Raw genomic sequence first — 15,477 nt, 5'->3', positions numbered from 1 at the left:
TGGTCAGTCAGAACTTATTATTTTTAATCAGAAAGGTTATTTAAATAATTGCACAGTAATGTTTTGTGACCTTTTGACCTCTTGCCTGCATCAGTAATGATTTTTATAAAACAGGTAGCAACAAAATTAAACTTTCCATATTATGTAACAAACTGACCAAAATGTGGTTGAAATACCGTAAAACAGGTATGCTAATTTAGGCTGGTATTTGATTATATAAGTATTTTTCTATGTATTTAAACAAGTATTACAAGCTTCCATTTTTAATTGTATAAATTAAAAAGGAACAAACTAAACTAAATACATTGATCTACCTTACAAAGTCCATTAAACGCTAACTCATTTTATATGTTTATGAACATGGTGGGTTCTGTGTTTAAAGATTGTGTCTCAACATGAGGTTAGTTTGACATTTTTGCAATTGAAGTTAAGAATTTACAGAAAAAAAACGTTGATTTTGTTTTAAAGTTGAAACGGCAAGTTAAAAAAGAAGCATTGTGCTAAAAATCGGGTCAGCGAATCTGAGAAACAACTTTTTTTTTTAATGGCTCACGGAAATATTTTTAACTGAAATGTAATTTACTATTTACAAACATCTTAAAAATTAACATAAATATAGGTCAAATGGAAAAAGAAACTGAAAAACAAACAAAAAAACATTGATTCTAAACTGTGTACAACAAAACCATTTAGAAGTTTCAGGCTCTGTGGACCTGGATCAAGATAAAACCCAAATTTAATATTCTGGTGAATACAGTATGAAAAACAAGAAACTACTGTAATATTTACCATATTAAATGACAATTAAATCTTTAACATTAAATTAGTACCAATACAAGAAGGAAAGTTCAAGAAATATCAGTGTGTTCCCCAAAAAACATCAGCAGATACAACTTGTTTACAAATTAATTTAAAAAAAGTCATTTTAACTGATAGGAACTTTAAGTATACTGAATTGGGTTTAGCATTAGCTCTTTCACCACTTATTCTTTCCACAACAGATGGAATTATAATAAAACAATTTCATATTTCTTACATATGGAAAGCTACAACTATAAAATAACATTAATTTTGTTAATTTTTTCATTCTTATACTTTTTAAAAAATAGAATTTAAAAGCATACAATGAAGTTTAGGTTATATTTTACATAAACAGAGTAATAAACTTAAAAGCTTATATTTTCAAAGTTGTGATATGTGTGTGTATAGTAAGCTACAAAATAACATGAAAATAATCTCTAGTCATTTTTTAAAAACCTATAGCCTTTTTTTAATAACCTCTAACCTTTTTTATGATAACCTCTAGCTTTTTTAAATAACCTCTAACCATTTTTCAATAACCTCCAGCCATTTTTCAATAACCTCTAGCCATTTTTCAATAACTTCTAACCTTTTTTCAATAACTTCTAGCCTTTTTTCAATAACCTCTAACCTTTTTTTAATAACTTCTAACCTTTTTTCAATAACTTCTAACCTTTTTTAATAACCTCTAACCTTTTTTTAATAACTTCTAACCTTTTTTCAATAACTTCTAGCCTTTTTTAATAACCTCTAGCTTTTTGTAATACTTCCTTCTCTTAATTTATATCACTATTTCTGTTTCTGATACAGTTCATGATCTATTGAAAGTTCTCAATGTTCTTTGTGCAGGATAAAAATAACTATATACAACAGATGAGTGCACGAATCACATTAATAACATCCAGAAAAATACGTAGGTTCAAGAAGCTTTAATATAAAATAATAAAACCCTATAACCCAAACGTTTTCCAAAGGAAGACCTTTCATAAGCACTGGGTCATAGGGTTTTTATCATTTCACAATAATATTAAATGGGAACTCATAAACCTAAAATAGTTTTTACCAATGAGAATAAAAGTATTTGTAATATTCAAAAATCAGAATTTTGACCAAACTTTATGATTTTTCCATAATCAACAATTAAAAATATGTTTGTTTGTTTGTTTTCAGACTGCATTAATAAGTTCATCATAACACTATTAAAGTTAGCTTCCCTACCTTTTGTTTTGATTTCATTACAAGTACACTTTTTCTCTTTGTTTTATCATTGTGGACAGCAAACAGTAAGATGAGAATCAATTAAGAAATCCATCTATTCGTGTCAATACAGTGATAACAGAACACTTTTCAGTAATACTAACATAGCTGTTAACACAAGGGATTTCCAGTTTCCATAAAATGCAACAGCTAAATTAAAAACTATTAACTATCATACTTAGCTAAAGCTCCTCCCTCACTCTTGATATTTTTCTGTTTTTAAATGCTGTTTCAAACTTTTTGAAGATTTTACCGTCTTCTTCTTCTTCTTTTCTTCTTCCGTTGTTTTCTTGTAAAGCGTATTTTTAAAAATAAGTATGTTTTCTTATTAAGGTCTTTATATGTATCCTCAATTAAAGTTGAACCCAACCTTTTTCGAAGTAAATCTTGAAGATTTATTGTGTTAATGATTGCTTTTCTTTTGTTTCTTAAGTTTAAAACAAGGTACTTCAAATAGTCTTCTAATATCTGGAATTGCTGTATTGTCTCTAAGGAATGTTTCCTTTTCTTTCCATCTGTTCTCAGCTTCATTTCATATAATTTGTGTTGAACCAAATTAATCTGTTTAAGAATAAGTCTTTGTTGGATATAATGATGTTTAATTTCTGCAAGAGAATGTAGAAAGTTCTGAGTAACACATTTTTTGTTACACATCACGGCTGCAGCCTGCCATCTCACAGTGAACTGAGCATTAGTTAGAATAAACTGAAGGAGATTAGTAGTTGTCAAATGCAACGATTGTGGGAACTTCATGCTTTCGGCTTTCCTAAAAAGTTTAGAATAAACTTCATTAAAAAAGAATTGTTCAAAAATAACTCCACGGCAAATTTTATATAAAATTATTTGAAAAGTGACAGTCTTTCTGCCTAAAGTTTGATGGTGCTTCATATCATGAAATTATAATTTAAAAATTCTAGCTTTCTACCTATATTTTGTCTATACTTTAAATTCTGAAAGAACTAAAATGAAATGGTTTTTTCAACTTTTCTCAGTAAAACTTATCAGAAATGAACTGTAACAGTATGATGCCACCTTTTTTTGGTTGGTCCATTAAAAACATTTTTATGAGAACAAAATAATATGATTAATATAAAATTTCAATGATCGAAATGTTTTTACAAATTTATCAAAACAACTTCATAGTCAGAAAACAACAGTTATACCTTCAATTTGTGTATATATCAAACAGAAACAACTGTATTAACTGAACTACAACTGATACAACTTTCTCAACTGCAGAGTTTGATGACTACTTCTTCCACATTTTTTTTAAGGGAAAATAAATTATACAAAGAAATATTTTTTTGGCCATCCCTTTCACACAGATTTCAGGAGTTTTTTTTCTAACCAAATACCTCAGGAGCTAAATTAACAAATACACTTACCAACATGATTTTTTTTTAAAGAACATTAAACCTATCTATTTTCTCAATCATTTACATATTTCTGTTGTTGAGATTTACTATATAACAGATCAACAGCATGGATAATCATAATACAAATCGGAAGGTATTTCACGACATATTTTACATACACCCTGAAAGTCTGTAGATTTAAATTATGACAGTCCTCTACAATTAAAAAACAAATCATATGAGCAAACTTGGTTAGATTTACTTATGTACATAAAAAAGGTAATTATCTGGAATTCTTTCATATTATATCTTCATAAAACTTTATTTTAAAACTAGTTCCATTACAATTATATCATAGCATAACAAAGCAATTTTTTTAATGTTTTAACCCTTTCCACATGGGTCAAAGGCCACAATATTGCATTTGTTGACATTAAAAATTTTATTGAACTACTATTTTATGAATTTATATCAATAAGTTTAGTATCAAACTGTAGATTATAAATTTTAATATTATACATTATTTAATTTCTTAGTTTAAAATATTGAATGCAGCACTGGTTCAAATTAGGTGTTTGTGATGTCAAAATACAATGTCTATAGTGTCGTAGAAATTGGGAACTCAGATTACCAATATTGAGAAGCTAGAATATAAAATAAAAACCTCATATCTTTTCTATTTGCTGAGATATCACTCATGTACTGAATTAAACACAGTGGGCCCACTCACCTCTTTCCAATTTTGGAAATGCTTCCTTATATACATTTACTTCTATCTATGACATGTGAATAACCAATCAAAACTCAGATTGTCCCCCTAGTGGCACTCTTGGTCCTTTTCAAATATTACGATGTCACCTCTTTCTTTCAATACAAATTTTAAAGCTGGTAAGGTGCGACTTTAGTCTGCCCGAAACTTAATATTTTTTTAGACCCAAATACGACTTGATTACTAAACTTGATACATTATAGTGGAATATATATAGTAAGTTATGATTTTTTGGTATTTCAAATTTGTATATATATATAAAACCTAAAAAAATTTATTCATTTCACATCCCCCACGTGTGAAATTTTATAAGGCTTAGCAACCTACATCAAGCAACAAACGAGTACAAAGATCGTAACTAGAAGAGATAATTGTTTGCTTTACTTCTTTATTTACTGTTCTATGTTTTAAGAAAAGTAAGTTTAAGAACTTGTTTGTGAATAGTAATAATGTATATACATATATAATGTATAATAATTGAAATGTGACTGTATATTACAAAATACTAGTCCACTAAAACAAAGCCAAGACAGGTCACTTTGTAAAGACTATAGGTCAGTTTTATATTATTGGAAACAGTAACATGAGTGCACATGCAGCGAGTCATTGTAACTTCTGTATTGTTAGCCAGGTACAGATGAAAGGTCAATATAATGAAGATAATAAATATATATAAAGGTATAATGTTATGAGATTTAAGCTATTTAGTCTAAACATTTGTGTTTTCGTGTTATAATTTGTAGTTATTCTAGAATGAAAAAGGCATAATTTATATCTATCTCCTAATTTTTTATGGTGGTTACGAGATCGGTCAAATCGACTGAACCTGTACAGAGGTTTGTTAGTGAAAATAACAGATAAAATAGTTTTTCTTAAGAAACATTTGATAACTATCTGGACGTTATAAGGGTTATGCATGTGAAATATGAAAATTTTCTGATATATAAAAGTATTTTTATCTTAAAATGAAAAATTACTTTGCATGTTGGATAGGCAACATGTGAAGAGAAAAAAGACAAGAAAAACATTGCTTAACAAACCTTAAGACTTAATAAAAAATTTCATATCTTGCATATGAAAGCATTGTAGAGTTTACTGATAATCTGCCAAATTTTGTTAACATTCGCTTACTAATTTGAATTTTATAGCATGAAAACTATAACAAGCACAAAATGGTTACGAGACCATGCTGAAAGAGTTAATAAAGAAGATTTTCTTGAATGATCACTTGTATTCCTTGTAAAAAAACAATTATTGTGACACCTTCCAATGGTCTGAATGTGATTTGGGGTAGAAAAAACATCAAACAACACACTAATATATATATATATATATATATTATATTAAAAACTCTTTCTTAAAAGGAGTTATTGTCTTTAATACATCATTCATTGCATTCTTCACAATTTTTATTTGCCTCCAATACACAAGGACTACTTGCACAAGCCATCCCTAACTTTGAACCAATAGACTAGATGGAAGGCAGTTAGTTAACAGTTAGGTTAATTCTTGGGAAACTGTAACTTTATAGTTGGATTTGAGTATCTCTTATAATGCACTCACAGTCCCAAAATGAGTAGCTTGATTTTGCACCAATGGGACACAAACCATAGACCTTTAGACCTACAGTCCAACATACTAACAATCAAGTCACACCTAGCCCCTTCTGAAATTAATACAACTCTGCCCCCCACCCCTCCTTGTTTAGTTACACATATTTCTTAACTGAAAATCACCTTGTACCTTATCATAATATACTAATCCTACTTTAGAAAAAATAAGTCCAACAATTATCCAACCATCTTGTAGAAAATGTTTCACCACTGGAGTACAAACATACAAACAAAATAGTCAAACGTTACTATAAAGCACAGCTTCGTATTTGATGCAAGTTTCTGGGATTCATTTATTCTCTTTAAACACGATAAACAGATTGATAAAATTATGTTCTGTACGTATATTTCAATTTTAAACCTGAAGGCAAAAGATAAAAATGTGCAGTGAGATTTTCTACAAATCAAAAGCTAGATAAACTCTCAATGCCTTTGTAGTTACTATTTGTTTAGTGAGGATAAATTACACTGTACAAACAATAATTCTTTGCGGTGAAATGCTTACCTACGAGCTGGAAAGAATATCAAGGTAGGGTACTTTTCTACCGTATATTCCCAAGGAAGATCATTTTCATCTCCGTTAATTCTGAAATTCACTTTTAATCAATATATTCTGTTCATAAACTCTTAACAGATTAATAAACAGATATTCATCAAATACAATTGTTACGTACTGTTACACAAATTATGTTTGGTATCCTCGTGCCTGAGAAGTAATGTAATAACCAGACTGAAATGTTACGGTAACATACAAAATCCTGCACAATCATTTTAGTTCCATAAATTTAGCACCAGATACTCACAATTTTTAACTTCAATTCCTTAATATCAACCACTTTTGTAATAACCAGACCGAAATGTTACGGTAACATACAAAATCCTGCACAATCATTTTAGTTCCATAAATTTAGCACCAGCTACTCACAATTTTTAACTTCAATTCCTTAATATCAACCACTTTTGAGAAAATGTAGTTTAAACATTTAAATGTTAAAGGAGAAATGCTACAAAAGTGAAATTACAGAATTATCTGTTCAGTACGAGTGATGCTACAAAAATTAGCCCATTTTGATACGTTCATAATTTCATCAAATTGAAGATAACACAGACAGTAAAACACTAGTTGGTTACAGGATTTATTTTCATGATATTTAGCAATTTTTTGAAAATATGGATATAAAGATAAAACATCACTGACAGTTAACACAAAAACAGTATTTTTCAATCGAGTCGTAGATAAAGGAATACTTCATTGCCAGTACTAATGATTTAAGTTTTGCTGCTCAATTACCATGCAATATAGTAAACAGATATCTAATGTTACCAAAGTTTTCCTCCAATAACAAAATGAAAATTCAAAACGTATTATAATACAATAAATGTTACAGTTCAAAAATATTTAATACTTGCACCTTTCTTTCATTATTAATCTTAAAGATTCAGCACAACTTCTTATATTGCTAGTACAGAGAAATAATTAGAATGTTAAGATTATTATCATACAATTATTATCATTGTTTTAATACCAGCAATATATTCTAATTGTAAGTAACGTATTATTTCTTTGTAATAAAAAAACAACTAAAACAGTTCTAGCATATAATTGTATTACATTAAAAACAACTATTATTTTACCTTGCAAATAAAATTCCTGAGATTCCAGAGAAATACTTTGCCACAGTTAGGTAAATATGGGAAGTACCTTTACAAAATCCACACCAGGGGGCATAATAGAGGAGTAAAACATCCTAAAATAAAATAACAACTGAAGTATCTAAAAAGCATACATCACACTTTAAACTTTTTAAGCTCTTGTGAAAAAAACAAATCTGTATTATTACCAAGTTATAAATGATATCCAACTGTGAAATAATGAATTTGACACATACTACAAGTTCGTTTTGTGCATGATCTAGAATCCATCAACAAATCTTGATTTTATTTATAAAATAAAAAGTGTAAATCCACTGACAACTTAAACTGACAGGTCATGGTTCACAATCATGTGAAAAAATGTAATCCTTATATCCCTGAAATGGCATTTCATGTGTTGGTGCAATGCAAGTGTGGTGTCAGACAAGTTTTGAACTACATTTAATTTTTTTTTTAATTGATTACTATTCCAAAGAGAAATGTTTTGTAAAGCTTGAATACAGGGAATTATTAGTTGCCTATTACTATAACTAGAAAGCAGCTACTTATATGCTACATGGTATAAACAGACACCACAAACTTCACAGTGAAACCACATCGGACAACGGCTGAAATCTGTTGGTCCTGACTCGAGTCTCTTGTTAAACGTTATTTATTTTTGCCCAGTGAATGAGCTTCTGTAACTAATTATACGTATTTAACTTTCTTACGTACACAACATGTTAGTAGTTACATACAATGGGGCAGATGGCACTGTGGAGTTCAAAATGTATATGTCAAGACAAGTTCAGGATGAAAAGTGCAAAATTCGGGTCAGAAGCTCAAATAACTATCTTCAGTGATGTCTGGGGGAACCCTAAGAACACACAGTAGTAACTTTGCCAGATAAAATGTTAAACTATGTAAAAATATATTTGTATTATGATTAATAAACCTAGTGAAGTGCCACGAGAGTCAAATTATTCATATTTTTTCCCCCACAAACAAACGAAAGAAAAGAGGTTTAGGCTGGGGAGTGATGTGGGTCGAAAAGCACATGGGTAGAAAGACCTAAATTAATATTAGCTTAAATAATACACAAACATCTCAACAGAAATTCCTATTAAACATTAACTCTGTGTTAATATTATCTGACAGCTCAAAGCCAATGAACTCCATAAAAATATTGAACTTTTTGTAAGCAGAGACAAAGCTTCTTATTTTTTTTTACTTTTGTTTTTGCAAATAACTCATTTAATTTAGGACAAAAAAGTTGATTTTGTCTCTAGGATTTTGAGGCTCTAGCACTACCACCACCACCACCACTTATAATAATCACAATTAAAAATTACGAAATCTATTAAAATAAAACTATATGGAAGTTGCAACAAAATTCCATCTCCTAAACTTAAAGATTTGGTTAGACAAAAATATTTGATTTTTTCAGCAAAATGAATTTTAAAGACTAGAAATATTGTTTTTTTAGTTCTAAACTATACAATGAAAGATAATAAACTGCAAAGTGAGATTACTAATCACTTTGGTTAAAAACTTTGATTTGGACTTTCATTACAATGAGACTGAAACTCTCAACTTGTTTTCTCTGGAGAAGAGAAGGATCAGAGAGTATTGGATTGAAATGTTTAAGATTATTAAGAGTATTGATAATATAGATCCATCAAACATTTTTTGTGTTTTGCAGTGAAAAGAATACGACAAGGGGTCATAAATTCAAATTTTGACAGCATGGGAGTCGTCTGCAGTTTAGACAGTATTACTTTTGAAACAGGGTGGTTGGCTTTTGGAATGAGCCAAGTTCAAGAAAATATTGGATAAATACACGAGTAGTATTGGGTGGTTATAGTTGGGAGCTGGAAGGGGACATCCTTTTTGTCCCTTTAGATTTTTATGAAATTTATAAATTGTATACAATATTTTTTTGACAGCTATTAAAAAATGGTTACAAAATGAAATTAATGTATGCAGTTCTACCACTTTACCTTGTTGGGATTCATTACTACTCTGTTGAAAGTATCCGTGGTCACCTCATGGACACAGACATTTTCACTGTCACGTGTCATTACACATTCTCGTGTTTCCTTAATCGTGCTTCTTAAGTAACGATCCAACAATCCTCGGGTGTAATTTGCAATGAAATCCACTTCATAAAATTGAAAAGTCATTAAAAAATTAGAAACAACTTCTACAGAATCCTTACTAGTTCTCTTTATATTATACCAAAGCACACTTTATTGCACGTTTCACTTCAATAAACAGACTTTGCACGATATGAATTACTGTAAAATATATTCTAAGAATGTAACAGAGAAAAAACTTACTCAGTGATTTTTTGTCTATTTCTTCCTTCAGTAGGTAATGTGTCTCTTTCTGAAAATTTAGAACATTTTAGTTTACGTTTTGTCCATTAAAATCTTTGTGTAAGCATTTTACTGCTAAGAAAAACACATACGTTACTAATAAAGAAGTCAATGGATCTAAACTTAACATTATTAACGTATGACTTTTATCCCAAACTTTAGGCCTATCGGTTGTCAATACATCACCATCATTAGTATCTGTTGCGTCTTAACCCTTACATAAATGTATTACTTAGTATTATTATTAATCCTAAATTATTTCTTGTCCACTACATAATAAAGTGTAATTATCTAGTACATAATAGAAAAGCAGATGCAAATCTTAATTAGTTTCTATTATACACTGGAAACCTTGAACAAAAATACTTGTTATTATCTCAAACCCACAGGTACAAATAACATGCCATTTGAATTCTGGCGTAAACTTGTTCTTTTATCGTTTGTTTTTATAATCTGTACTCCATTTTAGTGAGAGGTAAAAATCTTGTTTTTTCTCTTTGTTTTTATTATGGTTACATGTAACTTCTGATGAGAGCAAGCTACTTAGATACATCAGAACTTAAAATTAACCCAATGTTTAGGATACCCCCACTCAAGTTCGTGATGGTGACAGGACGTAATGTTGCTTGATCTTGGTAAATATAGAGCAAACTCTGGTTTGATTAATACACTTCACATATTTATGTATGCATACATCATTTACAAATTTAACCTTGCTAACTGTCTTCTCTGCGTAACTTTTAAATTGCATTTTACGATTCAATAACTCTTTGAGGAATCAACTTAAGCAGCAAATAAGCTACGGTCAAAAATGTACATTGACAGAAAAAAAGACAAATCAAAAAGAAAAGTAATAATAATAAGTAGCATATTTACAAAACAAATCGAAACACAAAAATCACACAATATATTAATATTAATATGCAAATTACAGGAAAGTGAAAAACTACACAGTAACATAACAGGTGTAACACAAGGCATATTTCTGTTGAAAGTTCAGACCTTGCAAAAGATATCACATTCCAAACATACATTTACTTTACATATTATGATACTCCGACAGTCTGATTACATATTAATGAAAGGTTAATTGATATTTTTCATAAAACTAAGCTGTTTTTTTTACATAGCTACCCAAGAGCTATGTGCACTAGTTATCCCTAATTTTGAATGATAAACTAGAGGTGAGGCAGCTAGTCAACAATTTCTACTGCCAACTTGCGGGCTACTTTAATCACATAGTGGTATTTTAATATCATTCTTATAATGCACCCATGGCCTCAAAGTGAAAAGTACTTTTTTTTTTATTGTTGGAAATGGGGTGTAAATCATGTTACCTTGATTTCCCAGTCCAACACGCTAGCCATCGTGCTACACTCTGCTAAAGTTAGTATTATTAAGATAACATTTAATAAAATCTATTGTTTTTCCTCCAAGAAACTCTTTCAAGAACTTACTTGAACCTAGCTTGAAACTGACACATGCATGTAATTGTTATGGTATTTTCTTTATTTAATAATACAAAAAAATGGTGAAACAAAAATAAGTGTAACTGAAAAGAAACATTTAGCAGCTTCTGGTCACAAAAATATAATGATCTATGGTCAGTGGTCCAGCTAGTTACCAGCAAACAACATTATAATAGCTTGCCTGAATTAACTATGAATTTGATTTATTGCCTGGATTAACTGTTAATCTGATTTGGGCCCGGCATGGCCAGGTGGTTAAGGTGGTCGACTTGCAATCTGAGGGTCACGGATTCGATTCCTCGTCCTGCCAAACATGCTCGCCCTTTCAGCCGTAGGGGCATTATAATGTGACGGTCAATCCCACTATTCGTTGGTAAAAGAGTAGCCCAAGAATTGGCGGTGGGTGGTGATGACTAGCTGCCTTCCCTCTAGTCTTACACTGCTGGCCATCATGTAGTTTTGCACGAAATTCAAAAACAAAACTAATCTGATTTATAAATGTAAGCCACAGATACAAGAAGGTGTAAACAACAACTTTGTTCAACACAAATTGCCAAGGTTTACACCTAATAACTAAATTTAAAAAAATAATAATAAATACCATATTGAACCTTTTAAAAACATTTGATTTTGTTATGAAAATACTAATTAAATATTTTTTTATCTTATTTCAAGTGTCAGAATTAAAATGATGAAACATGTGAAATAAAATTATACAAACATTTTGTTGGCATTACGTATACTAAAACCACTGCACACTATTACAGATAAAAGGTGGTGGTACAAAATGCTTTTGAATAGGGTTACCACATTCCAAGAGTTAAAGACTGGGACATATCCCCCCCCCCACCCCCAATATGAAGTAACACTGTAACAGCTCTAATAGAGTTTAACTTATGATAACATTTTTTAAATATTGTGGTGTTTATTATCTAGTTTCACAAAGAAACAAAAATTCTCAAGAAAAACTAGAAACAACTAGGAAAGTTGTTTAACAAATCAAATTGTTAATACAAAATACTGAACAAACACAACTGAAATTTGGAAATGTCTGCCAAATTGAGAAGTGAAGATTGGGTTCTACAGAGGGAGTCAGGTGTGTTAAGAGGGTGTGTGTTGTCACTCCTATCGGTTGAGGTTGTCACATGCTAATTTGCATGCTACAATGAAGCTGTGCCATGTGCAAACACATAGAGGTAGGTAGGAACACAAGGTTGGTGGCGAGCAAAAAGTTGCATATACAGAGGGCAGTAATCATTGAGAAAAGCTATCACGGGAGAAATATCATATCAAAATTTACGTTTGAAAGTCACAATTTAATACTTTTACTGTTTCTGATTGCAGCAAAAAGAAAAAAGGCTAAAAAACATGATCAATCCCAGTTTCACTGGGACATCTGGTAACGTCACTTTTGTACCAGTCTTAGTTTTTTAAAAACCAGCTTTAAATAAAAAAATAAGTATGTTTTAGATTCAATTTAAGAATTTATGAAGGAAATATTCATTGAAATTTTACAAGAATGCCTAAAATTTTTACATAAGATATAGAAAAGAGAATTTAAAAAATCCAAATCTAGATCAGCTCTATATTTTTAATATTTTATGCTACACCTTTTATACTTATACTTAGCTAGAAGTGATAAAAAATCACTTGTTGCTGTCATAGATTATACAGAATATTATCGAATTCTAAACTGTTCTTTTGTAGGTTCCAATAAATAAATAATTTTATGTGTCTCTGAGCAGCATTTCTCATCATACAGTTTAGAGGATATTCTGTGCAATTAAAGTGAATGAACAGTTGTATCTTTCCATGCTGAAACAAAACCTAAACTGTTAATGAAATAATTTTTTTACTATTAAAGAGCAATTTAGTATGTCCACCTTATTCAAAACTCATAATTTCTAAATCAATTTTTCAGCTGAATAAATAACTATCATTATTAATAGAATGGAAAATCGTGTATTTCGTTACGTTGAAAAATTTTCTAGCTAGGTCCACCAATAATTTTATATCATGTTTTTGAAATTCATTAATGGTAAACTTACTTTCATGTCAAGAATTAAAACGGCTGTTTGATGTTTTTCTTCCATTATATTAATTCCTAAGTGTTCTGGAAATGTGTGAAACTGAACAGCATCCAACGCAATCACTTTTAAAGTAATGTTGGTTTGACAAACAAATCCTGTGAAATTTTCATACAGATCACCACTAAACTGTGTATTTGGAAAATCAATGTCACTGTAACTGAGGGCAACCTTCAGGCACTGGCACTTTTGTTTCTGCACAGTAGAAACCATTTGAATCACTCTGTCATCTCTAACTTCTGAAGTGTTGGAACTTGATACTTCTCGATCAGCTTTCGCATTCTGTAATAATTAATAATACATATTAAAACATAAATGATTAGCTAAGCCAATACACAACTAGTTTTCATCATTACAACTTAATAAAATCATATAGATATCAAATCAAATAAAAAAAAATATATCAGTCAGAACACAGCCTTCCCTTATTAAGATGTGGTTCCTCCAAAACAAGAGAGCAATCTTCACGTAGTAATTGAAGGTCTATCTCTGCCTGTTCTCTTCGCTGGGATAGCTTCTGCACCACAGATGTAATGTAGGTCGAGGAGTTACAGTTGTAATAGTCCAAAACAACTTCTCGTAGCTAAATTTGCAGACCAATAAAATTAAGTTACTATAGCAACATTGAAACGTATTTTATCTATTCAGCTAAATTGTTGCTCACATTTAATATTTTTTTTATAACAAATGTTTGGTTTACAATCACAAAATTTAAACTAAGCACAGATAAATAATAAAGAAAATGTTTAACAAAAACATTAAAAAAATGTATCCTTTTTTTTTCTGTCATTGCTTTCTTTGTTTCAGTAGTTTTTTAAATTGTGATCAATATAAAATTTTAACAATAACTTGCAATTCCATATTCTCATTTTTTAAGTGTTGGAGTTTCTAATGTCAAAAGGAAATTAACGTCTTTCATTTACAAGTAAGTATCCAACTTCCATGAAAATGAAATTTTAACTTCAAATTATTTTTCTTTGTTTTGGATATTGATGAAAAGATGCAGAAGGGCTACCTGCACTAGCCATCCCTAATTTTGAACTGATAAAACTAGAGGGAAGGCAGCTAGCTAGTCAACAGCACCTACCTCCAACACTTGAGCACTCTAATCAAACATTGGAATTTGACCATTACTCTTATAATGCACCCACAGCCCCAAAGAGTGGGGCACAATTTTACAGCAAAGTTATTAGTGTACTAAGTTCACAAACAACTATAATAAAATATTCAGATTATTTTACAATAAAACACTATGCAAATAAATTACAATAAATAATTGTACTTACCAAATCATAATATGGAGAGACTCCTCGGATCAGGTTACGAGGAGTAAATAAAACAAGAGTTGGATAGTTTTCAATCAATCCTGAAAGCATTCTGCTCTTCGATTGTAATGGACAAATCCACTTTATCAGGTGAACCTTCACAGAATTGACAAATTGAAAATCTAGATTGAAAAATTGTAATTCTAAAGCAAATGAAAAAGTTAAGTATAATCTTAATACCTCATGTGATGAAGAAAAAAAGAGCACATTAAAATTTAGATTACTAAAAAGAATGTTACATTTCAAAACACCATCTAAAATATTACTAAAAATAAAGCTATGATTGATCCTCTTTTCGACTTAATTTCATTCACTTTAAAGACTGGATAATTAAACTACTATGCTCGTGTTGTTTATTCTTATATGTGTGATAGCTGCAAGGTTATCTATACTGGCAAAAAAAGACTACTCAAGGCAGGAATTTTGTTGAAAGGAAGAGAAATTAATGTGATAGTTGCCTGCTCTTCTCAACAGGGTGGGCTTAGGAACAGTTATTCCTCTTCAACTCCGCATGTAAAAATAATTAGCTACAATGACTGAAATCACGTTTAGAAACATTGATGGGAATTTTTTGAGACAAAGCTGTGAAGGAGGTTGGAGAAGGCATGATGGAGGTTTTCTTTTCCAGTGGTTGTTGGTGATGTGCAGAGATGTTGTGGCCATCGATGGGGAGTCATAGGTGAAGAGACGAGACAGCGGCATTCATTCAAAGTCTTCAATTTAAATCATTTTGTATTAATAAGACAGTGGAATTACTCAAATATTAATTCAGAATTTTACACTTTTTTGAA

General features: G+C 30.2%; 1 protein-coding gene across 3 annotated transcripts in view; it reads right to left on the bottom strand.

Annotated features, from left to right (window-relative positions):
* Window positions 1-1,196: 1,196 nt before the first annotated feature.
* Window positions 1,197-15,477, bottom strand: part of LOC106468111 (thioredoxin domain-containing protein 11-like) — a 41,290-nt gene continuing 27,009 nt past the window's right edge. For 2 of the 3 annotated variants that reach the window (XM_013928524.2, XM_022396410.1), the window contains exons 7-14: window positions 14,648-14,782; window positions 13,786-13,944; window positions 13,323-13,643; window positions 9,767-9,815; window positions 9,428-9,588; window positions 7,431-7,543; window positions 6,301-6,381; window positions 1,197-2,824 (exon numbers count right to left, since the gene is read on the bottom strand). In XM_013928524.2, coding sequence (XP_013783978.1) covers window positions 2,308-2,824; window positions 6,301-6,381; window positions 7,431-7,543; window positions 9,428-9,588; window positions 9,767-9,815; window positions 13,323-13,643; window positions 13,786-13,944; window positions 14,648-14,782 — 1,536 coding nt within the window. In that variant the 3' untranslated portion in view covers window positions 1,197-2,307. The remainder of the gene's footprint in view (window positions 2,825-6,300; window positions 6,382-7,430; window positions 7,544-9,427; window positions 9,589-9,766; window positions 9,816-13,322; window positions 13,644-13,785; window positions 13,945-14,647; window positions 14,783-15,477) is intronic. The other variant, XR_002612554.1, reaches the window with a different exon arrangement.

The sequence above is a fragment of the Limulus polyphemus genome, unplaced genomic scaffold (assembly GCF_000517525.1).
Source record: "Limulus polyphemus unplaced genomic scaffold, Limulus_polyphemus-2.1.2 Scaffold2877, whole genome shotgun sequence".
In the NCBI taxonomy this organism is placed as follows: Eukaryota; Metazoa; Arthropoda; class Merostomata; order Xiphosura; family Limulidae; genus Limulus; species Limulus polyphemus.
The sequence above is the reverse complement of the archived record's forward strand: the minus strand, read 5'-3'. Positions and strand labels throughout refer to the sequence as shown.